Here is a 25,788-nt window from a genome sequence, read left to right on the forward strand (position 1 = left end):
TTTGTTTAAAAAAAACTAAATTTTCTTAAATTTGGATGCATGTTATGTTCAGTAACCATTTGGTATATCCTATGTGCACGATTTATACACAGTATGTTTTCTGCACAGACGATTCGCATAACTCAGCATGCTCCACATTCCGTTGGCCACCTTTTTCAAAGTTTTTTGCATTACTTTTTATTTCTTTTTTTTCGTGTGTCTTAACCCCCTAATGCCCCACCACACCACCTGGCGATTGATGTGTGCAAGCGAGCATGAAAGAAATGACAAATCTCTGCGCTGGCAACAACAAATAATAGAGCACAAAAATATTTTCGGCGACGTCGGGGGCCGCGTACTTTGTAAATTATACAAATATGCAAATGCAATTTTGTAAATTAAAAACTGGTGAAACTATGTGGTAAGAGCTCTGTGGGCAAGCATGTTCCTTATAATTTGATTGTGCAAGCCAAAGTATTTAACTTGAATTTATTTTCAGTTTTCACACTTTTTCTAATCGTTGCTTCTGCCAAGACGCATACATATTAATATATTCATAGTATAATATTCAAAAGTTAATGTACAAATTTTCTTTTTTTTTCGTAATGTGTACTTACACTAAGGGTTACCACATAACTATACTAATAATGTTTTTATGCTAGCGCGAAATTTCCCAGTTTTAATAGAAACTATTTTCTCTGGGTACAAACATTATTACCATTTTAAGGCGGCTCATAAAGTTGGTACATATGAACTTTAACAGCAGTAAGTATTTTTAATGAAAGTTTTTTGTAGTGCCATTTTAGGTTAATCTATAAACTTGCTGTGAATAAACTTATGGGACTAATAATCCGAATAAATGCGCACCCTTGTAATGCCCGGGATCTTTGAATAACTTTCTATAATATTCAGATACATTTACTTGTGCTTCTTTAAAAAGCTACAGTTCCCAGTGATATTTGAACTAAAGGGTTAAATTTAGTTTTTCAGATGCACAGTTTGCATTATGGACGCCACACTGTTTCGGTGTTTTTGCAATATTTCCCTTCGTTTTGGGTAATCTGAGGCACCAGAAAATATCGCATCACATTGTCTGGGGCGTCTCCGCTCGCAAACATACATACATACATACAATACATGCATATGTGAATGTATAGCCCCCAAATCGTCCCGCTCCCGTGGCAAAAAATTAGGTTAAAATGTTTACTCGAGCATTGCAGACGGGATTGGCAATAACCTCATTTTCCGTTTGTGCACTAGTGTGCGTGTGCCTGTCTGCATGTGTGCATGTGTGCGTGTGGGCCAGACTCTCTGACGTAAGAGAAATGTCTGCCTTTTGTTTTTGTTCGTCGTTGTTGTTTTTGTTGGCCTAAGCCCAGCCATAAGTTAACATACTTTCCCCGACTGCTCTGCATCTGTCGCATGTTGTTGTTTATCTTTTTGCTGGCGCTTTTTTTTATGGCCAATAATGTGACATAATATTTGGGGTAAACCCTTGTTTTTTGTTCTTGCCTCCGCTTGTTTGCCTTTGGCCTTGTTTCAATCCTTGAAAGTTTCCGACTTTCTCTGCGTTTGCTTAGGCTATCCAAAGAAGTGCCCGAAATAACCAATGTTTGAAATGTTCAAACTGGCGCACAGCAAGAAATTTTTACCATACTATTGTCGTATTTCAATACTACTGTAATTTTAAATTGTAACAGGACTTTAATTTGCACCCTTTTTCAATACTACTGTAATTTAAAATTGTAACAGGACAGGATTTTAACCGAATGTATTCAAATGTTCCTATAACTAAATATTTACGTTTTAATATATTGTAATCAATTGGGATATAACGGTATTTGTGTTCAGGGGGGTTTTTCCACTAGATCTGTACAAATCATTTTTCCAGGCCGCCAAAAAATTCCAAAACAGGAACAGCTGTCTGTGTGTGTGCGTGCCTCTCTGTCTCTCTCTCCACTGTAATTGTAATTAATTTATGCACGTCTGCGTCTGGTGCGTGCGTCTGGCATAGATAACGGTTTTAATGAAAGCCCGCTCTCACACATCCACATGCACATTAACATCCACATCCTAATGCTGTTAATGTTAACGCCCACCGAAGTTCACACACTCCAACACTGGCGCACATGCGAGCGTACATTTTAATAATCAATTTGAATTATTCATTGGCTAACGGCGGCAAATAAAATTCGATTAAAACAGAACGCCGCTGCCGACGTCGCTGCTTCTGATTCTGCTAAACGCCTTGGGTTATTAGCGGCAATTGTGTTTCACATTTCCCGCCAACCATCCCGCCCACGCACTTACATACATACGTATGTATGTCCCCACCGTTTCTATATCAACATCCACATCTATGTATACCACACCATAAACGTAACCGTTTCCACATTGCCATCCGCATCTTGGGCTCCAAATGGGCTTTTGCCCACGTTTTGGAGGGGCATGTTGAGAAGCATTCATTTGTTATGTTCTCACTACAGTGGAAACACACATCACTTTCTATTTGAATCTTTGTGGTCCAAGAATGCAGATAAAACCTCAATCTTTGTATGATCTCATTATATATTTAGATTTTTAATCACTGTAACCCATGGCATTGAATGTCCAATAATCGTAAAATAACCTAATCCATTAAGAAGTACAGTATATAAATTTAGATAAATAAAATGCCTATTAGTTTAACCCGAAACCTTGCCCATTTATTGAGTGCCCACCGTATCCGTTGTGTTTCATTCATAATGCTGAATTTTGCGTGGGCAAATTAAGCAGGGGAAAAAATATGAAACAAGATTCTCGATGTGAAGAATGAAAATGAAACAAATGAGCAAATGCGCACTGGAAGATGTCAGCAAAGCGAGTAACAATTTGTCAAAGTTGCCGACTTTAATCTCTTGTAATGGGCGGCACTCCCCTACACCCCTAATTCCCCACGATAACCATTAATGGGAAATCTTAAAGCCACAATCTGAAAAGCCGCATTAACAACTTTTGGCCCACGAGACGAGAATCCACACGTGTGTGGGCGTCTAATTCGTTGGGAAGAAGATTGTCGCCTTCCGTCGCCGGAGTTAAGCGCATGGCCTCAAGGTTAATGCCGGTGTCTAGTGCAAATTCAATAAGCAAATGCGCAGATGAATAAAATATATAGACAAATGGCAGGCATTTAAAGTCGGGCAAATGGACAAAATAAAGTGGCGATGGAGAAATTGAATTTGTCTTGCCCATTAAAATAAAGACGCGCACAAGTGCCAGACACAAAATGGAGATTCCATGCCACCATTCACTTCCAAAAAAAAAAGAAACACAACAAATAGAAGAAGAAGAAGAAAGAGAAGGACGTGCTGTGCATTCCACAAACGTTGCATAACACTCGGAATACACACGCAAAAATTGGACTGGGCAATTGTGGAGTATGTACAAATCGGTGTAGGCGCAGTTACATAAGAACTTTTGCGTTGGCGCCGACGAGAGCAATTTAGGCCTGTCTGCCACCCACTTTCCCCGCCCAGCAAACAGCCCCTTTTCAAGGACTTTTACTGCAGTGACAGAGAGCCGAGTCTCTCTCGCTGCTCCCCACCATTTTCCCCGTCTGCTGCTGTCTCTCTGTTTCGCCCCAAAAGGGAATGATGCATGGGATGTGGGCAAGAGCGAAGGAAAAAGGCAAAAGGGAGTGCAGAAATAATGAAAAAGGAAACTTGCGACACGTGTCTCCTTGCTTTTACGGCTGTACTGAGAGAAAAGTGTGCACACATTTAAATTGGGTCAAAAAGGTAATTGGTAATAATGAACAGCGCCAGCACGTAAAGCCAATAAAAATATTTTCGCCTTAAATAGCTCGCTTTTTGTAATCTTTGTCAACCGTATTTCAAGTCAATTTAAATGTTGAAAGGTAAGCAGAATTACATATAAAAAAAGCAACAAATAATTGCTTTATATTTATGAAGAACTTTTTGTTAAGTAGATGAAGCATTCTCAAAAAACAATGACGCCATGTGACCTAAAAGTATGCAACATTATTGCAATGTATTTTGTCCCACGGTAATCTTTTTCCAACTTAAGAACTTCCTATGCTATTTTGCCCAGTGCAGTTTTGAGACAGACATGCCCACCCACTTTTCCGCCCATCGGCTGTTGCAAAACTTTTTCTTTTCCTTTCCTTGCCTTGCCTTTCCTTTCCCACCCGCACTTTCTGGCTTTTCTTTTCTTCCCTTTTCACGTTTTTTAGCGTAGGGTAAGTACTTACGGGTACAGAATGTTCCGGCTCGGTTGGCAAAAGTGTTGTTGTAACTGTTGCTGCGGCTGTCGATGCTGTTGCGGCTGCTGCTGCTGCTGCTGTTGTTGTCGCTGCTGCTGCTGCTGCGGCTTCTGCTGCAGCGGAGGCGGCGTTGGCGGTGGCGGTGGCGGCGGCTATAGCTGTCTGATCCGCTGCTGTGGAGCCCGATGTTGGTGGTGCGGTTGCCAGTGGCAGGGCCAGAGCCGAGTTGGTTTCCAGTCCAGGCCCGATCCCGATCCCGATGCCGCTCCCGATCCCAGATGACAGCACCGCGTTGTTGTTGGTGCTGCGCCGTCGTTGCGACGAGCGACGCTTGTGCCGTATCCTGCGCGTTGTTGCCGCTTCTAATGTTGCTGCGGATGTTGCTCCTGCTCCAGCTGATGCTGATGTCGCTGCTGCTGCTGCTGCCGCTAGTGTTGCTGCTAATGCTGCTGTTGCGTTGGCCGAGCGGCGCAGGGCAATCGCGGCCACCAACACACTGCCACAGGCCAGGCACACGGATAAACTAATGGCGATTAGCAACAAGCGACCTAAAACGATTGCCAAGCGGAAAATAAATATTAGTTGGGCGCCATTCATGTGCATTTATCGGCTGTACGCACACATATGCATACGTAAGTAAGTAGTAACCTCATTTTCTTTCCCTAAGACTCTCTAGAAATAAGTTATAAACTAATAAGTAACATTCAAATTCTTCTTTATGTTTTATTGTCTATCATTTTATGTTCAATTTGTAATGTACTTCATAAACATATTCTTCAGTCGCCTATTTTTGCAGACACTCAAAAATTTCTTTACATTTATGAAAGGCGAAAATGCCATTGCATTTCCTTCAACTTTTTCCGCAACACTCGATCGCCCATTCACTCACTTGTAACTACACAATTTGTTTTTAATTTTCGGCTTGTTTGTTGTACAATTTAAATAACTTATTCCCACTCACGAACGCCTTTAATTACTATAAATAAACGCAAAACAAAACGAATGCGGCCCACAGCACCGACCAAATAACAATGAAAATAAAAGAGCAAACGACGTGCAACTGTCGTATTTTGTATTCCGTAGATAGCGATACCACCGACCCGCACGTATTTCAATCCGTATCTACAAGGTGCGCGCCGTTCTCGGCTCTCTCTCGCGATGATTTCGCCCTGTAGAAAGACCCCGTGCAATGTCTACGTCTACGGACGGATGGCTACGGCTACGGCTATATGTGTGTACATATGCGTCTAGACTAGATAGCAGACGACTTAAGTGATACAAGCACACATGCGCAATCGGGGCGCAGCGGGTGCGAGCGAGCCGGCAAATGTAGGCGGACAGCAGTTCGATAAAAAAAAAAAGAAAGAACCCATCGAAGGGATTGATTGACACGTTAGGTACCCTGTAAGTGGGAAAGTGGCTTCATGGTACACCATTGAAGCCATGAAGTATTTCATAATCGACTAGCACGAGTACGTATGATTTCAAGCCATCGAACTGCCCAATGTGAATCCGCCCTCCAAGAAATCCGCAGACCGTAAAAGAATAATCCAATTTGCGATCCTTTGTGCCGATAGTGGCAATCACAATTACAACCATTGTAATACGAATTCTATTTTGGTAAACGTACAGGGCAAACATTTAGGGCTATTTTTAAATCCGAAACGCTTCAATTAGTAATGGGTATTATATAGACTTATATCGTACGGCCAGACATTACTACTGATAGAATGCCAGACAGACGGAGGCCACCCGTCGCGGTCGCAGACCCTGTAACAGAGCAAACTCACGGATACAGATACCGGGCCTCAGATACAAGCACAGTTACAGCTACAGATACTCGCCGCGACTGAGATACAGATACAGATACATGCGAAAAGCTTGCGCAACAAGATTTTACAACTACGTATAGTGGAATATATCATGACGATCCGTCGTCTGATATACGTTTACAAAATTCAACAGCGATCCGCAGCGCAATTTCATCAAGGCGAAAGTGACGCAGCTATGTAAACGTCGCTATCTCTGTCGCTCGCTAATCAACGATCGTTGGCGGGTGAATGAAAACATAAATGCTTGGATTTTCATTAATTTATGATCTGTGCACGGGCTGGGTGGCAAAGAGAAAATGTACACACACTCTGAATGCGAGCAGACATGAACGAATTATTCACAAAATTCCAGACTGGAGTTAATCAAGTGAAATTAAAATGTAGCTACTGCGAAATACTACGTAGTGGAAAGGCACAAAGCAACGCAGCCAACCAATTAAAATATGTCAACAATTTCTATGACTCTTTCTCCGTCCGTCTGGCTGTCTGACTTCAACCCAAGCGAGACAGACAACAAAAAGCAATCAAAAAAAAAAAAAAGAAAACTAATATTAACAGGTAGGTACAACAACAAGTGGCACTTTAGACTTTTGCGCATTCCCAGCCGCTGTCACTCGGATTCAACCGTCTCAGGTGACTCAACCTGGCTGCCAGTCATTTGCTTTCGTTCGTTCGGTCTGCCTTTTATGGCCTTTGTTTTCAGATAATTATTTTTTTTTTGCCAACTCAGCTACCCTGTACCGCGAACCGTAGAGCGTGACAAAAGCTGATATGTACGGTTACTTGGGGCTATAATAAAAACTTAAATCTGAATAATTTCACCACCTTCAAATATTGTTTTAGTTAGTATTTGGCTGGCAAATGAAAAGGTTTACTATTTCAAACTATAACCACATTTAAATATTACGAGCCATATCAGTTTAAGCACAATATGATAATCTCATAAAGTTTGACTACCAAGTACCCTGCTTAATTACATTTACATGTTTTGCGCATTTATGGTAAGTTTCCGTTTATAGTTCCATTTTACTAACCATTCCCCGATCGTAAAAGTTTATCGATTTTAGCACTAGTCAGTCGGGTGGATTTAAGGCCGGTTTCATTGGACCAAAGGGTACTAGCTCGTTTGATCACTTCCCAATTTGATCGTTATTTTGTTTTTTTTTTTTTAATTGCGCCGCTCGTTTCAGCTTGTTGCAATTATTTTTATCGCAGGTGAAATGATTGAGCACGTCTGGGGACTTCGTTTACGTCTGGAGTCGCCGCACAAACATGAACATGGATTTAGATACTATATATATATATATATTCGTACATGTGCAACTGGACAAATCACCTGATACCCTAGAAAAGCCGGACCGGCGAAAGAGAAAGGAATACCTGGCAACAGTTCAACTGCCCGCCCGGTTTCTGTGCGATTGAACCTCTGACGCACGTGTGGTCGCCAACTATTGAAAAAGTGCTAAAATAATTGAGCGAATATACAGATTCAATATTTGAATTGATCACACCAGACGCAAATCGGCGAATGCCAGACCTGAGATCACATACTATATGTACATCCCATGCAAATAGACCAAATAGACCTCGCACCCGGCCAAACCACATCGAATCGGACCAGCCCGACCCACCGGACCAGACCAAATCAGACAGACCAGACAGACAGACAGATCAGACAGTTGGCTAACACTTTCAGCGGTGCAAACGGCTTTCGTGGCTATTTTTATGGTGGAACGGACATTGAACGGACACAGTGGGCAAGCTTACAAATCGTGGGGGAACTTGTTTCGATCTCGCTCTCTCTAAATTCGTTTGACTAGTTAGTTAGTTAGGGGTTCCTTGACCGCCGCCCATATCAAATCAAATGCCAGTCCTTTTCCTTTTTGTTGCGCCAGTGCGGTGACAATTGCACTTGATTAAGTGCGCGATTTGAGGACGCGAACGAAGCTCACTTTCGATCAACTTTCCTTCTTACGCTGGCGCACAACAAAAGTTATTAATTCAATGATTATGATCAACGCGCTAATGACAGTCAAGTGCAGCACTTGATCCCACCCACCTCCTCGCATAGAGAAAAGTGCCGAAAAAAAACATTCGGAGGCAATGCCATTGACACCTTGATTGGATGTCAAGGTTGTGCGCGAGGATCATCGCATTCTCGCCGGGTGCTTAAACTAACTAAGGCCATTATCATAAGCTCCCAGCAATCATAATACATTGAGGTGACATTGAACTTGAAAAATCCAGCTGAATTGTGTGCCTTTGTTGTTTGACGATCAGTTTAGATTTTCGCGGTATCGCGTGTGATATTTTTATGCAATTTAAGTGCGATTTATAGCATTGGATTAAAAGGGATTGCTACAACCTTGTTTTCGGGGTTTTTTTTTAGAATTAAGCATTAACAAACCATTTTTTTAAGTTATCTATAAACTTTTTTATAATAGTTGCCAAATCTAGCAACTAATTTCATTTGGTCAATTTATGATCAAGTGGAAAAATTCATATTTTTTTCGAGAATAAACTCGTAAAAGTAGAACTAATCGGTGAAATCAAAACAGGTTTCAAATCTCAAACGTAAACAATAATATTAACATAAACTTTTGGCCTGACTTTGAACCAAATTCTATTGCAATTTTAGATTTCGACGTCTTGTTTACTATAAAGTTTAGCCTTGGTGCAAAAGGGATTTACACTCTATATAGGAAGTGGAATCAGCAGCAGCAGCAGCAGCATCATCAGCTGACGTCAGCTTCGTCTGCAATTGGATTTCTATTTATTTTTATTCTGCTGACTTGTTTTTTTTTTTTTTTTGGCAACAATTTTTGTCTAGTTTGTGCAAAATATTACAATGTTGTCTGGCGCAGAAGATGAAAAGTCGGAATGCCTGCTCCCGTCAGCGTTTTACCCCCTTCTTTTTTTTTTTTAATTCCTCTGTGAGAGGCCAACCCTTTTTCTGTGATTCTGATTTTTTTTTTTATATTTTTTTTTTTGCTTGCAGCTAGACTGCGCACGGCAACAGACGGAGAAAAAAAGGCTGGGAAAAATGAGAGGCAGTGGCAGGGAATGCAAATGAATGAGCTAAATGCAAAGAAGCAAGCGCAGAGGGAAAAATGAAAATAAAAACTGAAATAAACCGCAGACAGAGAGAACGGCGACCTCGCCCAGCCAGCAGTGCTTTTCCCATCATCATCATGATGAAAATGGTAAGGATGATGATGATGAGGATGTCGTTTGACCTTTAAGCGAAGCGAGTGCATTCCATCAACAACAACCTGGCGCAGAGAATCCCATTTTGATTTTTTATTTTTTTTTTCCTTTTCCAACACTTAACCAAGCGCTTTCCTTTGCTTCTGGCTGTATTTTTTTTACTTTAGATTTGTTCATCATAATTCGCAAACGCATTTAATTAATGGGAAATCACGTGGTGAACATTGTGCAAACACCTCGTATGCGCAATAATTCAGCTGCGTTACGTATACGCAGCGTATCGCATTTGGTGTGTTTGCTATTTCATCATCTTTCTCGTAGCGACGACTTGATAATAGAGTAGGCAAATTCTAGATGCATTAGGAGGAGGTGCGCTTTAAAGGAATTCAAATCCCTGGAAACAAGCATTTTTTGCAGTGTTTTTTCATTGCTACTCTTTTGATCCTACTTAGACAATATACGCATTATTCCGTGTTTTTCTATACTTTGCCTAAGTATCCAACCGAACTCAACCTCCCGCACCTTGCGGCTCCTTTATGCTGGTTTCCCCCCTGTGTGTCTTAGTGCAACATTGTGTCATACTTTCTGTTGATTTTGTCTCTCTGTTTATTTGCCGATTGGTTTTTTTCCCCATTTGGACTTGACGTTGGCTTCGGCTCGGCTCCACTTGCCCCGCTACCCCATCCTCCACATCGATAGCCCAGAAATTGATGTTGATGTCGACTTTTGTTCTGTTTGCCTGCGCCACTGCAGATGACGATGGTCACCGCCACGCTGATGATGATGATGACGGTGGCTCCCTGGCTGGCAAATATTGACACAGGCTTCGAAATATTACGCAGAAAAAAGGGAAGTGAGATTCACATGTTTAAATGGCTACGCTCTTGTGCATTCTATATTCTAGTTTTTTTTTTGTCTTATGCACCATAGACGCCTCCATTTTTTACCCCCAGTTTTCTTGCGGCCAATGACTCATTGACCTGGTTTAGGTTCCCTATGTCTAGGATTTGCAGTTCTCCAGCGCTGCTTACCCCATATAACTGGGTCAGTGGGCGTGTCGAAAGGGGGGGCGTTGGATGGCACTCAGACCGAAAAATCTAGTTCATGTTTGCCATTTTTTTCTCACTGCATTTTCGTGGACCCTTTTTTTTTTTTGCGAACAATAGAAAATGTATCCTCAAGTAGCAAATTTTCCACCAGCCCCCGGATAAAGTGTGTCAACCGCTGGTGGTGTACAGCACTGTCTGCGCTCCAGTTTCTTCGGCTCGGATGATTTTCCAGCTCAGAATGATATATGGCAGTTAGCTGGGCGTATACGTAATCCCATCGATTACTCATACGCCACGGGTCACAGCGCCGGCGAATTGCGTTGTTGGCGTTACAGCAATTGTCTGCAGATAAGCAAAGCCATTTCAATTAATTTCTTCTTCATATTTATAGAGCTATTATCGCAAGTTTAAAACTCGCTCTCTCTCTCGGTCTGTTTTTAGTATACCAATCAATCAATCAGTCGACCGTCATCATTCTGTCATTGTGATCACTGCTATTAATTCGCCACTTTTATTTATGATACCCCTTTTTTTTTTGCGATTTTTGCCATATTTAGCTTTTATCTATCGCCTATCACAGAGTTGAGGCGTGCAAATTGATATCAGCGCGTGTGGCTAATTTATAATTTTCAACCGTCCTACGTTTTATATAAAAGTGTTGGCTTAGTTTCCGATTCTGGCCAAACAAAATGATTAGTGAAAGCCTATTAATGGTTTTTAAATAATATTAATTGATTGATTAGTCGCCATTTTGTGTATACGACGAATGCCAGGCATCATCAATGGGTGCATTTGTATGCCAGATCAGTTGACCACGAAACAATATAGCTCATTAATCGCTGTTGGTAATCACCAGTTCTCGTCTGGAATGCTTTTAATGTTTAGTTTGGTTTGCCATGAATGGGTGTACGATTAATTATACGTTTGCCCAAAAATTCCCAACAATTACGTAGTCTGGCTACCGCATTAGCAAATGTTTTCTGTTCCAGAAAATAAGTACCCAAAAATAAATAAACAAAAAAGTAAATTGTATTAAGACAAGAGTTAACAATTAACAAAAAAAAAAAAAAAAAAAAATTAACAATTTATCCATTGAATTAGCTAACTTTTACAACTGCGTTTGTAAATATGCCCGTGGCAATCGATTTTTCTTACAAGTAAATAAACAACTGAGACAGCAGTAGTCTGAGTAGACAGGGATGGGGCGAGGTGAAGAGAAAGAGACAGCACGCTCGGCGCGACAAGCGTCGGCGCTTCCGCTTTGAAGTCACTCTCTCGCCATTGTAATCCAAGTCGTTTTGCCCAAACTCGGCAGCACTTCAAAGATGAAAGCCGAGAATGTTGTTTGCCACACGGCTAGAAAAATAATCCACTCTTAATACCAGTTACCAGTAGTCCTTTCATTAAAATTAGTTATTTTAATTAAATTATTATTTGTTTTGATATTCAAAGATGATTCAAATGAATACCCTATTGTTTCTAATGATTTTCCATCTATTTGTGTTCTACTACTTTTTTCACTGTATCTTTGAGATGTTTTTTTTTGCAAAAAAGTCGTTCAAAGATCGCAGCAATCAAGCCGGCGTCTTGGAATTTCGAACTATCTATGCTAATTGCATTTCATTGAAATTAATGTTGCCGCGTGCAACTTCGAGCAGGGTCAACTCATTTATAAGCGAGGAAGGGAAAGGAGAGTGCTGCATAGTTAATCTGTCCAAATGTTGCAAGACCATAAATTTCTCGGTAAGCCAACAAGGCAAAAACAAACGGACAGCAACAAAAGTTAAACTGCCAGACAAACAAAAATTTGTATATGTATGCAATGTATTTTGTTGGTCTTGCTTTAATTGTATTTCCCTTAGTCTCATTGCACAGTCGAAAGGAGCAAACAACAAAGGCATTTGACAATGTTTTCAAATTTATTTTTAAATGAATTTTTAGCAGCGCTTTTGTTTTATTTGTTGTTCCTAGCATGACGCGACAATTTGTCTGTCTATTTTTAACAATATCACCGCCGTCTGTCTATCTGGCCGCCTTACTCTTTGGCGCGTTCGGAAAATTGTGTCCGACATTTCGGCTGAACAAAATAACATTTTTTTTTTTGCTATATACATACATATATATATATAGTATATATGTATGCAGTGCACATACTCCGCCCCCCTTTCAGCCACCTCAGAGATCATTCATCTGCACGAAAGCGCACAAACAAAAAGGAGAAATGTTTTTCGAGGCCTACATGAGACAGCCAGACATAAAAATACATTTTTGCGGAATTTTATTTTGATTTTTTATGAGCAGCAAAAACAAAAAAAAAAAAAGAAACAAAAAACACAGTAGAAAGAGTAAATAGAAAGAGAGACCGCCGCCGCTTTTTGTTGTCAAAATTTGAATTTCAAATTTCCACATTTCGGCTGTTAGTTTCGCACGTGGAATTGCTTGGTGTGGCAGGGGCCTCAATCCCCCCGATTTCCACCTCCACCCTCACCTCCCCCCTGCCGCCTGTCTACGGGCATTATCAGCAGACATATAGTTTGGTTCCATTTGTAATCGCTCATTGATTCAGAATTCCGAACTCACAATGCCGAGTTTCCACTGCACGTGTGCGTTTCCATTGCGATTCCATATCGATTCGCGATGGAAGCGGACATAAAAAACTGACACACAGTATATAATATATTGTACAAATGTATGTACACACATATATATATATGTATATATGGCCGGTAGGTATTAACTGAACTATGACGCCATGGGGCGATTGTAAATGGGTTTTTAGCGCTTGGTGTCGGCGCTTTGAAGGGATTTCCTTACCCAGAAAATTATGATGGGCCTTAATTGCTGTCTGGTTGAAAAACTAAAACTCATGTGCCACCAGACAGAAATAATCTTACGTAATATCAGGCGGAAGATAAATATTTGACCTACATTTGCGACGGGGTGCAGCTACGTGATAGAAGGGGTTGCGGAGCGGGGTTAAAGCAGGGTGTGTGTGAGTGTGTGTGAGTGTGCGAGGGACCGAAAACATTCAAGCAGGAAGTTTCAGCAGGACACAGACACACGCGAAACGCAAATAAATCATTGATGAAGCCAACACACACACACACACACATCTGCACTTGGGGAGCTTCAAGTCATGGGTTCGTGCCTCACGAAAATGTAGGCCACAGGCAGCCAGTGGCCCTAAGCTCAACTGGGGTGGGCGTGGCCGCTGGGCGGTTGCCAAGCCGAAAATAAATGCCGAATAATAAATTTGAAAATTGATTATTATATTTGTATACTTTTGAGCTAAAGTTAACTTGCAGTTGAATGAATAAGTGCTTAAGTGTTATTTACATTTTATATTACATAAATACTGGCATTGAAATAGTAGTGTACCCTTGAATTGATTACCTAATGGCATTCCCCTTTTCTTTTTTTTTCTCACTGTGTAAGAAACCCAAGAATGTTGCCTAAGTCATGGGAGTCTGCTGATTGTCGAGACAAATTTCCAAGAAGCGAAAGAGTTTCTGTCGCTTTTTTTCCTTTTCTTTTCTTTTCCAGAGCTATCGCGCTATTGTGTGGTTTATTTAGTTGGGGATGGGGCAGCGATATATATGTATGTATGTATGTAGGGGTAGCATTAGTCAAGTGTCTGGGCCTTTGCTGCACCCAGTAGATCTGCTCCAATGGCTCCACACAGCGATAGCCAGCTTCCGTTTCATTTCTAGGCCTCGACTCGCCTCTTTATGGCCTTATCAGGTGGTGGCCCCCCTCCCCTCTCCCCGCACCAGCTCCATCCCTTTGCGAGCGGCATCCGCTGCTGTCTGGCTGTCTGCTGACTGCTCACCATCTACTATATATGTACATATATGCCACACTATACCATACCCTCTACTGACCACACACAAGCACGGAGCACGGAGCACGGAGCGAGTGGCATGAAGTGGCACAAGTCAGGGTCGCTCCAAGTAATCGGATACTCCTCTGGCCCAGACATGCTCCACTCGCAGATTCAGCTGAGTTTTCTAGAAGGATACTATGGAATTGGATAAGTCCCTAAGCTCCATGCTCGATATTAAATATTATACTGGGCTTATTCTCACTCCAAAGAAAATGTATTTGCATTTGCTAACAAATACGTGGCTTAGAACATTATGAAAATCGCATATTAAAGTAGAATATATTATATATTTATAATACCTATCCGTTCTTATAGACAACTTGAATTTCATCACAATTTTATGTATTACTTTTAGGGTCGTTTTGGGAATTTCCACTTATCAATATGCTAATTTTTTAATAAAAGAGATTGTGATCAGTCAATTTATAATCAGTGAAATGAAATTTCTTGATTATTAGGACCTATCTGAACAGAACATTTTTTTTGCCAATCTAGCTTGGCTTCCACTTTCAATACTTGCAAGTCATTGTTACATCCACAAGGATAGATTGTACCATACATATACTACTTTATATTATAAAGTGTAAATTTTCCACCTTTCGTTTAAAATTTGTGCTTAATTGCAGGTTTTTAGCCCATTATCTCCGTGCAGTTTAGTTTAATTTCACTTTTAAATCAGCCCTTTTCATTCCCTCTATACCGACATATTTATATACTATATTTAAATATTTGTTGACTAATCTCGGCTGTCTTCTCATTTCTACATATCGCCAGCCCTGCGAATCTCCTAATCTGTGACTTTTCAGCTGGACTCCTGGGACGTCTTCAAACAATCAGGCAAAGACCGCATGTCAATCGATTAGCGATTTCGCCGCTTGTCTGTCCAGTTTGGAAATAGCGTGTGTTTGTTGTTCCTGTGCAAAACACAAATCTCGATTTGTTGTATACGTATTTTTTGAATGAACAAAGCTGATAAGCTGATGGGAATGAATGTGTGTAGACTTTAGACAAAAGAAAGCCCCCAAGTTCCAGATATTCGGTGAACCTTGTGTGTGTGTGTCTGTTTTTGTTTTTTTTTATATAGAAACTAACAGAAATTAGCATTTATTAGCCGACGGCGTTGGTGAAGTGAAAATGTATGCAGGCGCAAAAGTATCGCGGCGTCTGGCGGATATCACAAAAAGTTGAGTTCAGATAAGAAAGGAGACGAAACGCAGATCGAAATATACAAATGTACAAGCGAAAACAATGGAAAAGACGACAAATGGCGAAAGGAGGCGAAAAGAAACGAATCCGAAAAGTAGTAACAACAATCGCAGAAACAGTAAAATCGAAGCGAAATAAAACAGCAAATTTCAGACTTCGACCCAGACAACTGGCCGATTTCGATTGGAATGAACTGATGACTATATATGAGGCTTCCAGTCGGCGTGTGTGTGTGTGTGTGAGTAAACTTGATTACGAACTCCAATGATTCGCTCAATTTAAAGGGTATAAATGCGGGAGCTATGAGTCGGGTATGCCTAACTGGTTAGTTAGTTAGTTAATTTGATCTAAGATACATTCTTAAATGAGGCGTATCAGGTAATGTTTCTGTCCTGCCTTTATTGTATGATTTTTTTAGATTTCTTTCCAAGAATCCAAGATGAATATGGAATTGTTTGAATTCATGCTTTTTGTAAAAGATTACGAAAACCTTGTAGTTCGAAATGATTTTTCGCTGAGCTGCGAACACTGAAAATGTTTCTAATTTAAAGCTCGCAATGAAACGTATGTTTTCTCTCGCTACAATTAGTATTTTTTTATTTATTATCAACTCAAGGGAGTAAGAGATTGGAAACCATAACCATAACCACAACCACTCGACTATTTCACCAATTTTTGGGGGTCAATCAATGGGCAGTCGGCATTGGCGTCGCAACACGTGATTATCTGGCTGGTCATCTCGCTGGCGATTTCCTTATCGAAGTGAGTGCGGTCCCTCTCAATCAGTCGCCGCCCGCCTGCAGCGGGGCTATCCCACCCGATCCCACCCACCTCGCCAGTCGGACTGCTCCACTGCAGCACTATTAATGACCTTGGGGGATGTTGTCGCCCGCCGTTCGTCAGTTGCTGTCCGTTCTCTAATCTCAATGCTCGCTTGCTGTGTGTGTGTGTGTGTGTGTGTGTGTGTGTTGGTGGTGCACTCGCAGAAATTAGAATATATTTCAAAAGCTAAGCTGGAATCTATTGGATACACTATCATGTATCTATATAGAAATCAATAGTATCTGTGTGTAAATACAACAAAAGCAAAGTGATTTTGCATTTGGAATTAGTATCTCTGAAGTATGCCATTATTAATCACAGTTATCTGCAATTCCAATTTCCCATTATGAAATTCTGTGGAAATACCGAAATGCTACTCCCTTCCGGAATTCCATGGGTTCAATTTTTTCGAGTGTGTGGTGTTGCTGCTGCTCCGATGTTTAGTGCTGCTGCTGATTCCGTCGTGGTGGTCATGTGGGTGGCGCGGGAAGTGCTGTTGACGTCGTCGGCCCCGTCGGACAGGTGCTCAAGTCCATGGGTTCTGTGGGTATCTCTGTTTTATTTTGTGCGCCTGTGTTGTTGGGACCTCTATACGAAACGCAAAAACAAAAAAAGCGAGAAGAGACGAGAACTCTGGTGATAAGACCGGCTGCCTGGCTGCCTGGCTCCACCTTTTCTCACACCGTCCAGAAGCCAAAGAAGCGACGCAGAAGCAGGCAGAAGAACCAGACCAGACGCTTGATAAGCGGCCATGGGGCGTATGAGCGATATATTGCGCGACAGGGACGGCGATATGGCAAAAACAAAAGACCTTGATTTAGCCCTATAAATGTATGTGTGCCTGTATCTGTATGTGTGTGTGTGTCCATGTCGTCAGCTGTTTAATTAGCTTTCGATTAATTTTCTGGTCAATCGAGCCACTGCCGCCTGCTTCGCGATTTTCTCATGAACTTTTGTTTTAGTTTTCGTTTCGGTTTAGCGCAAATTTTTGGCATTTTTGTAAACGACTGGGGGCGGTAACTCAAAACATAATAACCATTTTAATGGCCAGCCGTAAAGATGTTCGGAATGTGCCGGCCAAGTGAGTCAAATTTTCCGTGACAACATACGAGGCGTATGCGTAACATTCTTATGCTCTCGGGGGAGGAGGGGTTTGAATTGCAAATGGGAGAGGGGAAAACCCAAGGTGGGAGGCCATGTGGATGTGTAAAGGTAAGCCAAAGACGACAAAGCAATGGGAACTCTTTTACTTGCACGTGTGTGCGACTGTGGGAATTTCCTACAGTCGGGGAAGAGACTTTAAGATCGATTTCTTATATACTTATACTAAACATAATAATTTAAGTACTTTTTAACATTAAAGTATTCAACTTTTTTGTTAAACAAATATTGACAGTCTAAAACAATTCTCTGTGTTTACACATTTCTTTCCATTGAGAGCTAATTTCGTAGTTATTTTTGTTGTTTTTTTCCTAACTCTAGTTAAAATTGAATTTAGGCGCTTCTATTGACTTCACCACATCTGTATGTAAAAGGCGAAGAGAAAAAACTGAGACTGAGCCACATGTGAGGGGCTGTGTGTGTTCCTGACTGTTGGTGTGTGTGGTGTGCGAGCGCGCGTGTGTGCATGTGTGTGGCATAGCCAAGAGGCAATGGCAATAGCAATAGCAATAGCAAAGGAAAAGCAAAAGGCAAGAGCAAAAGCAAAAGAGCTGATGAAGAGCAGGCTTACGCATGGGTTCATTGAACGGAAGTGATTTGCCTACTGCTGTGCGGCAGAGAGGGAGAGAGGGAGAGAGAGGGCGAGAGAGAGGGAGAGCCACCTAGATAGAGAGGGGAGATACTACACGCGACTTTGACTTGGTTTTGTTCGGTTCTGGTTCCTCCTCTATCAAAACTCCATGGCCCGGGCCTTTTGTCTTCACAGCCATATAGCCATATAGCCATAGCCATAGCCATAGTCAAAGCCAACGCCAAAGTCGGAGCCAAAGCCAAAGAAAAGCCAGAACCTTGCGGCTCCGATAGAGCAGAAAAGATAAAGCTCTTCTGGGAAGTTCTTAGCTTTTTTTCTCAGCCAAAAAACCGTCTTTGCGAGATCTAATCAAAGCTAAGTCAGGCGCTTTGTGTTTCAGGTGAGAAAATCCCGATTTTATGGCGTTCTGTCTAATTAAACTTGAGTTTTTCGTTTTGTTTTGTTAGTAAGAATGGAACAGAGTATGGGGGTTTCACAGACCCAAATTTATTTGAAACAAACTTGATTACTTCTGTAAATATTTACATTACATTGATGTAAGCAATAAGAACTGTTAGCCTTTTTTTTAATTTAAATGAATCTAGATATTAGATCAGACAGTTTTTATAGCCCCAAATATTCAATTCAATTTATTTAAGTCTTTTTGGATTATTTATTATTAATTATTATGAAACGGCATTAGTTCGAAGCCCCAAAAGTCTGCCAAAGGCACACCCCAAACCACAAGTGAAATAACCAAATATTTGTTACGTCTGTCTGCCTGACCAGCAAACAATAACTATATATATATGTATTTTCCGGTCCCGCGGCTAATTTATTACAAGATGCTTTATGACAGCCACAAAAAATATTAAAGGGTCTTAAAAGCATTCAAAACCGCTTTAAAACAAATGTTATACGTGCCGCAATACTCTTTTTTCGTATTCCTGTCTTTGGGGAACGGAAATCTTTGGCGAGGGGGTGTGATATCTGTCGTCTGGTTGGAAATAGTGAAAAATACCAGCGCTGATTTCAAAATTTATTGCATTTATGTGGACAGTGGACGGTTTTTGACTGGATTTCGTAGCTCTTCCTACGATTTTTTATTGTTTTTCGCTTGGTTTTTGCGCTGGTGTATGAATGTTGACAGGAAGTCGCCGGAATGCGATTTATAGAGAGCAGATTTTGGATGGAATATGAATAGCTTATAATTAGATAGCGCCCACAGTGCGGCTACCGAATATTGGGCACACTTTTGCAGCTCCAAAGTTCAATTACGCTGTGCTTTTATGGCTAATCGGCTTAAAAAATGGTTTTCCCCAATAAAAAAGTGCTTCGCTCACCTTTTATCGACGTGATACTCGCTATTATTTCGATTTTTTACTTGTGTATTGGCTTTAACTATATCTTTTAGATTACAATTGATTTAGGAATTGCGCTATGTTGCGGGCATTAATTTCCTAAATTTGTTTAAACTTGCTGATTTTCATTGACACTTTTTGTGACACTTTTTCGTCGAATTGATCTAAGCAACACTTATATACATGGCTCTAATTTCGATTTTAACTTAATTTCCTTCAATTTGTTTATTTTGTTATTTTTGTTGAATTTTTTTTGTTGTTATTTCTGCTTTCTGATGCTTGTTGTTATTTTTTCTGCGGCGATTAGGAATGCTTTTGAGTACAGGAACGCTGGCTATGTGTGTGTGTGTGTGAGTTGAATATGTTGGCTTTGTGTATTTATTTATTATTTGCTGTTGCTTATTTTGCTTCACTTTGTTTGGCTGCTGGCTTGCTCGGTGTAAGAACTCTGGCTTGTTGTCATATTTTTTGTTGCCGTTTCCTACTGCTTTTCTGGGTGTTTTCTGCTCGAGTTTAAATTATTTTCAGCGCGCACGGAACGAACTAAACCGAAAAGCACGCAAAGTTTCAATGAGCGTAAGCGGAAAAACACACGACTGCGACTCGATATTCCATTGCGATTTCGCGCGTTTCACCTTCACCACAGAGCGAGAGCGGAACGGTTGGCAACGGAATTAAGTTGACTCTCTCTCAATCTCTCTCTGTCTCTCTTCGTTTTATTTTAATAATTATCGCTGGCGAAAAGCGCAAAACAATTGTTTTTCCCTCATACACTAGCATCGAAAGTATGCCAACGCAACAACAACAATGGCGACAGCCATGACGTAACGCCGCCGTGTTGTTGCTAATCCTCCAGTTACTTATTTATTTATTTATTGATTCCCAATAAACTAAGGCACAATCACAAGCACAGCAACACACAAACATTATCCATTCCGCTGTTGTTGTTGTGGTCGATCGCTGGCTTTTTTGTTGCTGTTTTGGCGGCGAACGAAAAAACACACACGTCCGCAGCGTCGGAGAGTTTTTGACGCTTTGGTGCAAATACAAATACAAATCGGACTCGAACGAAACGATGGCAAAGAAACAAGTTATTGGGGTGGCACAGCGCGCAAGAGAGCGCAGAAGAGAGAAAAAGAGTAGGTGCAAAGAGAAGGAGGTAATTGGAAGTTTATAACCAAAATTACCCCAACTCTTTTGTTGTTCGATGCACAAATGTATTTTAGTATAATATGTTTTATACCCGTTACTTGTAGAGTAAAAGGGTATACTTCGTTTTGAAAAGTATGTAACAGGTTGAAGTAAGCGATTTCGAAGCTATAAAGCTAAAATATTCTGATCAGGATCACTAGCCGTGTTGAGCTGGCCATGTCCGTCTCTCCGTCCGTTTGTTTGTCCGTATAAATGTCGAGATCTTGGGAACTATAAAGGCTAAAATTTTAAGATTAAGCAGAGAGACGCTGACGCAGCAACCTTTGATGGCCAAGCTGCTGCCTCACATGAGTATGAGATAGTCGAGAAGAATAACAAGATGCGTAACGGCCATACATTCGTTTGGCACTATGCAGCCACTTTTTTTGGTGAAGGCCAAATTTGCTCTCTTCCGCTCGCTCACGTTGAGAGCGTAAGAAATATAAAAAATAGAATTTGCTTGCTTGCGTGAGTAAAAACAAGAGACGAAAACGCGTATATGTGTGCGTGCTGTGCTAGAAGACGATTTTCGGGCCGAAATCAATTCTGATCGAAGAAACGAATTTACATATTTGGAGTTGTGGCCAATTTCGTAGCAATATGATGAAATAAAATAAAAATTCCCTGACTATTATAATAATTATTATAATAATAATTAAAGCAAATACAAAGGAAATTATTATAACTACTGTAATTTGAAACATAAATTTTCCAAAAAGAAGACATAACATTGAGAAATAAATATTTCATAAAAATAATAATTATTTTTTAATTTCATAAAAAAATAATAATTTAATTAATAAATAATAAAAATAATAATTTTATTAATAAATAATAAAAATAATAATATTTCATAATAATATTTCATAAAAATAATAATACGTAGTAGAAAATAAAAATTAATAAAATAAATAAAAATATGAAAACAGTTCGTTGCAAAAGTCATATCGTCAGGCACGAAGTGCGGACACAAGCACTCAACAATCATTGCCTTATTAATTTTTCTCACGCCGCAAGCTGAATACCCTAATGACAAGTATTCTAATATAAAGTCATTTTCGAAATTTATTTTGTGATGTACATAGATTCGTCTATTACTATTTCTAAGCTTTATTTAAATAATAATAACGTTAAGGCAATGCAAAACAAGAATTTTTCGCATGGTGCAATGAAAAAAAATAAAAAACAACGAATTTATAAGGCATTTTGCCAATATTGATACAGACTTGACTAGGGATTCCCCCTTTCTTTTTATAAAACCTTTTCTCAATATAAACATAACAATTATCTTTAGCTTACGGTTAATCATTTGCATGTCTTTAGTTATGTTCTTCATTTTTATAATATTATAAAAGCATAGTTTTAGTTTTTAAATTATTTTCTTTTATTATTTTTTGTGACTGAAAATAATAATATATTCTAAAAATACAAATTATAAATGCTTTATTCATTTTTATATAATTTTTTTGTATTTATATTTAGTATCAATTAATTTGTTATCTTCGAGTCAATGGTGCTAGCAACTGTTAAAACACTTTAAATTTTTAATTATTTTATTTGGCATATATTTTTAAGTAGCTCCGTTTATGGGTTTTAAATTATACCCTCTCATTTCGTCTCATATTATGCCCCACAATTTGTATTCACTTTTTCATCTTACTCCACTTGCCACGCTTTTATTTGCGTATAAATATTTATTTCGCTTTTTTTTTTGTTGTTAAGCTGAATTTCGGTTAGCTCATTGTCACTCGATTTTTTTGCGGTTTTTCTGTTTGCCGACTTGAGCCGCCGTGCAAAGTCCAAGAAATTAAAGTGTCAGACGGTCGGTCGGGGTGGTGGAGCTGCGGGGGGAGGGGCGCCGGCAACCGCACGTTAATTAAATTTATTTATGCAGCTTTATTTCGCCTTTATTTTATTTTTTGTTTGGTTTTATTTATAATGATATGATTCACATGTGACATTCCTTTGATGATACGCGTTTCGACCTTTTTTTGCGCTCCAATTACTGGGTGATAGTGGGGTATATTACTTGAATGCCCCACCACAAGTGCAATTCAAAGTAATAAATTAAAATTTAAATAATTTGGCTCGTTTGGGATTTGTTGATTCAATTTTAATTAGTTGATGTGAGTGAAGTAATTACGTAGAAATACCATAAGCTTATAATACATAGAGGTAATGAATTTGTAATTTCAGTAATGGGTATCATAAGGTTGATATGCTCTATTGCATAACGGTATTTGATTGATGGAGTATTGGTTTGCATATTTTATTATCCTGCTTCTTAATTTAATGAGGTATGTGCATCAAAATGCACAGCGTTTTTAAATTACTCATTATGCTTACTATCAGTATTTGTAATAGGTATTTGTATCATATATACTCTACATTCTACAATCGAAACAGCAATGGGTAGCGCATATTGTCTAGATCTGATAGTTGATTTCCATATTGGTGGGCCAGACATTGTTGCTTTGTTTTAAAATAGAAACTTCAAATATATTAGCATGTCTGCGGATTTGTTATTTTGTTGCTGGCTAGCCGGTTGTTGTTAATCGAATGTGTCGTGTCGCTCGTAGTCCCCTCCAACCTCCCAACCCCTCCCCGTGATAATCCCCCCCTTTAACCCCCTGCATTGGCGTGTTTCGCCCCTGCAACTACAGCACCCCCGCTGCGCACTTTTCAGCCGACTGTCGACAGTCGACGACGGCAACAATTGAGACAACTTATCATGAAGTGCTAATTAACATTGTCTGGCCGGGGTCTCTCACGTATGCCGATGTCTGGCGACCTACCTGCGGTTACTAGGAGAAACGCCCACCCGCCCTGCAACGCCGCCCCTCCCCCAACGCCCCACAAACCCCTGCACCACCTCACCCCGCCGGTTGCACCATCGCCAGCACCTATAACCCAACCAAGCGAAGTAAAAACCCGCAATTCACCCAAAACTGGCACTTGGTCGCGTCTCTCGTCTGTGTTTGCTTATTTTGGCATACAAAGAAATACATTTTTGCTCATTTTTTTCCTACCATGAATATTCCCAAAAAAAAAAGGTGGAGAAAAATACATAAAAAAAAATTAAAAGAATTGTGTACACACACGACGAGACGGAACATTTTTGTTTATGTTGATAATCTAATATGTGCTGACGTATCTTCCCTATTTTTTTCTCACTTTTTTTTATATATTTTTTTCTTATTTATTTTTTTTTATTTTTGTAAGGGGGAAGACGATTTGTGGGTCTCAGGTTGGCGATTCGCGGTGGCAAATTGCTTTCTGTTGACTTTTTGGCGGCTGCTTTGAGCCACCTGGCCGTTTGATTCATCGGATTGATCGATTCGATCGCATTGGATCACATAGAATCGATGGGATCGATGCGATCAAGTGATCGTGCCAAGGCTGTGAGCTGTCTGTCTGCATTTATAAATAAATTGTGGCAATTAAATAAATAAAATGGATGCATATGTATGCATTTTTAATTGTCAGCCAGCGCTGAGGCGGTGCACGTGTCGTATACGTAATACGAGCTAGGGAACAGCCTTTACACCATTACCTCATGCCCCACGGCGATCGATCAAACTTTGTCGCAATTAAAGTTGCTTGATTCCGTGAAACGGAATATTGTAAATTAAACAACGGCAAATTAAAACAAATAAATCACTTATTGAATAGCTTTAATGTTTCCGCTCCTTGCAAATAATTTGTTAGCCAACTTCTAGGAAACCAAACGAGACTGCCTGGTCTTTTATAGCGTTTGCATAGGGTATCACCCACATATGTGCATTAATCTGCATGGCAGAGTGTTAGTCATTAACTTGCTATTGTTGTGGCTAATGCAAAAAGACCACTTTTGACTCATTGCGTCCGTTGGCAGGGCGACAACCGACCGATTCCCATTCTGAATGTGATTGTGATGCCTATATACCTCAGCTCTTTCAGATTTCAGATGCTGCTGTTTTGGCCTGCTGCGATTGTGATAAGCAGACTGTGGCGAGACAACAAAAGACACATCGCAGACCAGTTTGCACTTACTTCACTTGCACCGATGTTGTGATGCGATGGCTCTGCTTTTGATATTTTTAGACACCGCCAGTCAGCCTGCCGTGGCAAAAAAAAAAATAAATATATATATTTATATGTGTAACAAGAAAAGTAAAAAACAAAGGCAAATGGCGTTGGCACATCTCACACACAAATCGCATCGCCTCACATGCTGCCCAGACAATGAGTCTAGTCGGGCATCGGTTCAGATTCAGATACAGATACTGCTGCAGATACAGATACAGATGATGATTGCGAAACACACGACTCTTCACTCGGTTCATTCAAAATTTGCCACAATTGATGAAGCATCGATAAGTTTGCACACGGTAAAAAAATCGGGCAGCAAACAAATTATGATCACATTGGCATTATTTATTTTGATATTTGAGTAGTAAAAAATAAAAAAAATTTTAAGGCTACTGGTAAATGGTATTTTTAATAAGTTTAATTGTGTTTTTATACGACTGCCTAACTATTAACTATAACCATTGAAAATAATGAAATATTTAACCCAAAATTGGGGTTTTAATTGTATCTAGTGAAACCCATGAAATACTTAACCCAAAATTGATAATTTTACTGAAATACAATATATATTTATATATAAGCAGTATATTTCCTTCCGTGCATAAAGTTCGATTTATCAACGGATGCAACAGGTACACATACCCCAAAAAGGTTTCTCCGCACTAATGAATTTCCTGCCGCCTTTCTCCGTTCGGAAAGACAGCCAGCTCATTAAGCCCTCCATTGACTGGCTAAAGATGGAACAATGGCCAATACAAAGAGCCCTGTCTCGAATCATAACTCATTGAACTTTTGCCGGCAGCAGCAGCCGCTGAAACATAAAAAGTGTCAATCAGTGACTCTGCTGTGGCAACGATGGCGACGCCTCCAAAGTCCCATTACAATGCCATTTTTATGGACACCGCTGGCGGGGATGCTGCTCCAGCTGGAGCGGAGTGAGCAGCTCCATCTGGAGACGAGGAGTGCAGGAGTAGAAGGAGCAGGAGCAGCAGCAGACTGCAGGGTCGTAAATGTAGTAATAATAGTCGCCGAGGGCCAACGCCAACGTTTGCTAGCTGCGGTCGAGTTTTTCTGGGGGTGGGTCGGCGCATCAATGCACTGAGCGAAAAAAAGTCAAGTGAAATTTTAAAAACTATGCCTTTTAAGGAAAGTTTTGTAAATTTAGTCGAGTAAAATCTACATATTTGGGCTAAA

At 40.1% G+C, this 25,788-nt stretch overlaps 1 protein-coding gene across 1 annotated transcript in view; it reads right to left on the minus strand.

The window, feature by feature from the left end:
* LOC117140535 (mucin-19) overlaps positions 1 to 25,788 on the minus strand; it is an 84,255-nt gene that overhangs the window by 5,994 nt on the left and 52,473 nt on the right. The window contains exon 2 of the mRNA XM_033303523.1: positions 4,229 to 4,788. Coding sequence (XP_033159414.1) covers positions 4,229 to 4,788 — 560 coding nt within the window. The remainder of the gene's footprint in view (positions 1 to 4,228; positions 4,789 to 25,788) is intronic.

The sequence above is a fragment of the Drosophila mauritiana genome, chromosome 3L (genome assembly GCF_004382145.1).
Source record: "Drosophila mauritiana strain mau12 chromosome 3L, ASM438214v1, whole genome shotgun sequence".
NCBI lineage: Eukaryota > Metazoa > Arthropoda > Insecta > Diptera > Drosophilidae > Drosophila > Drosophila mauritiana.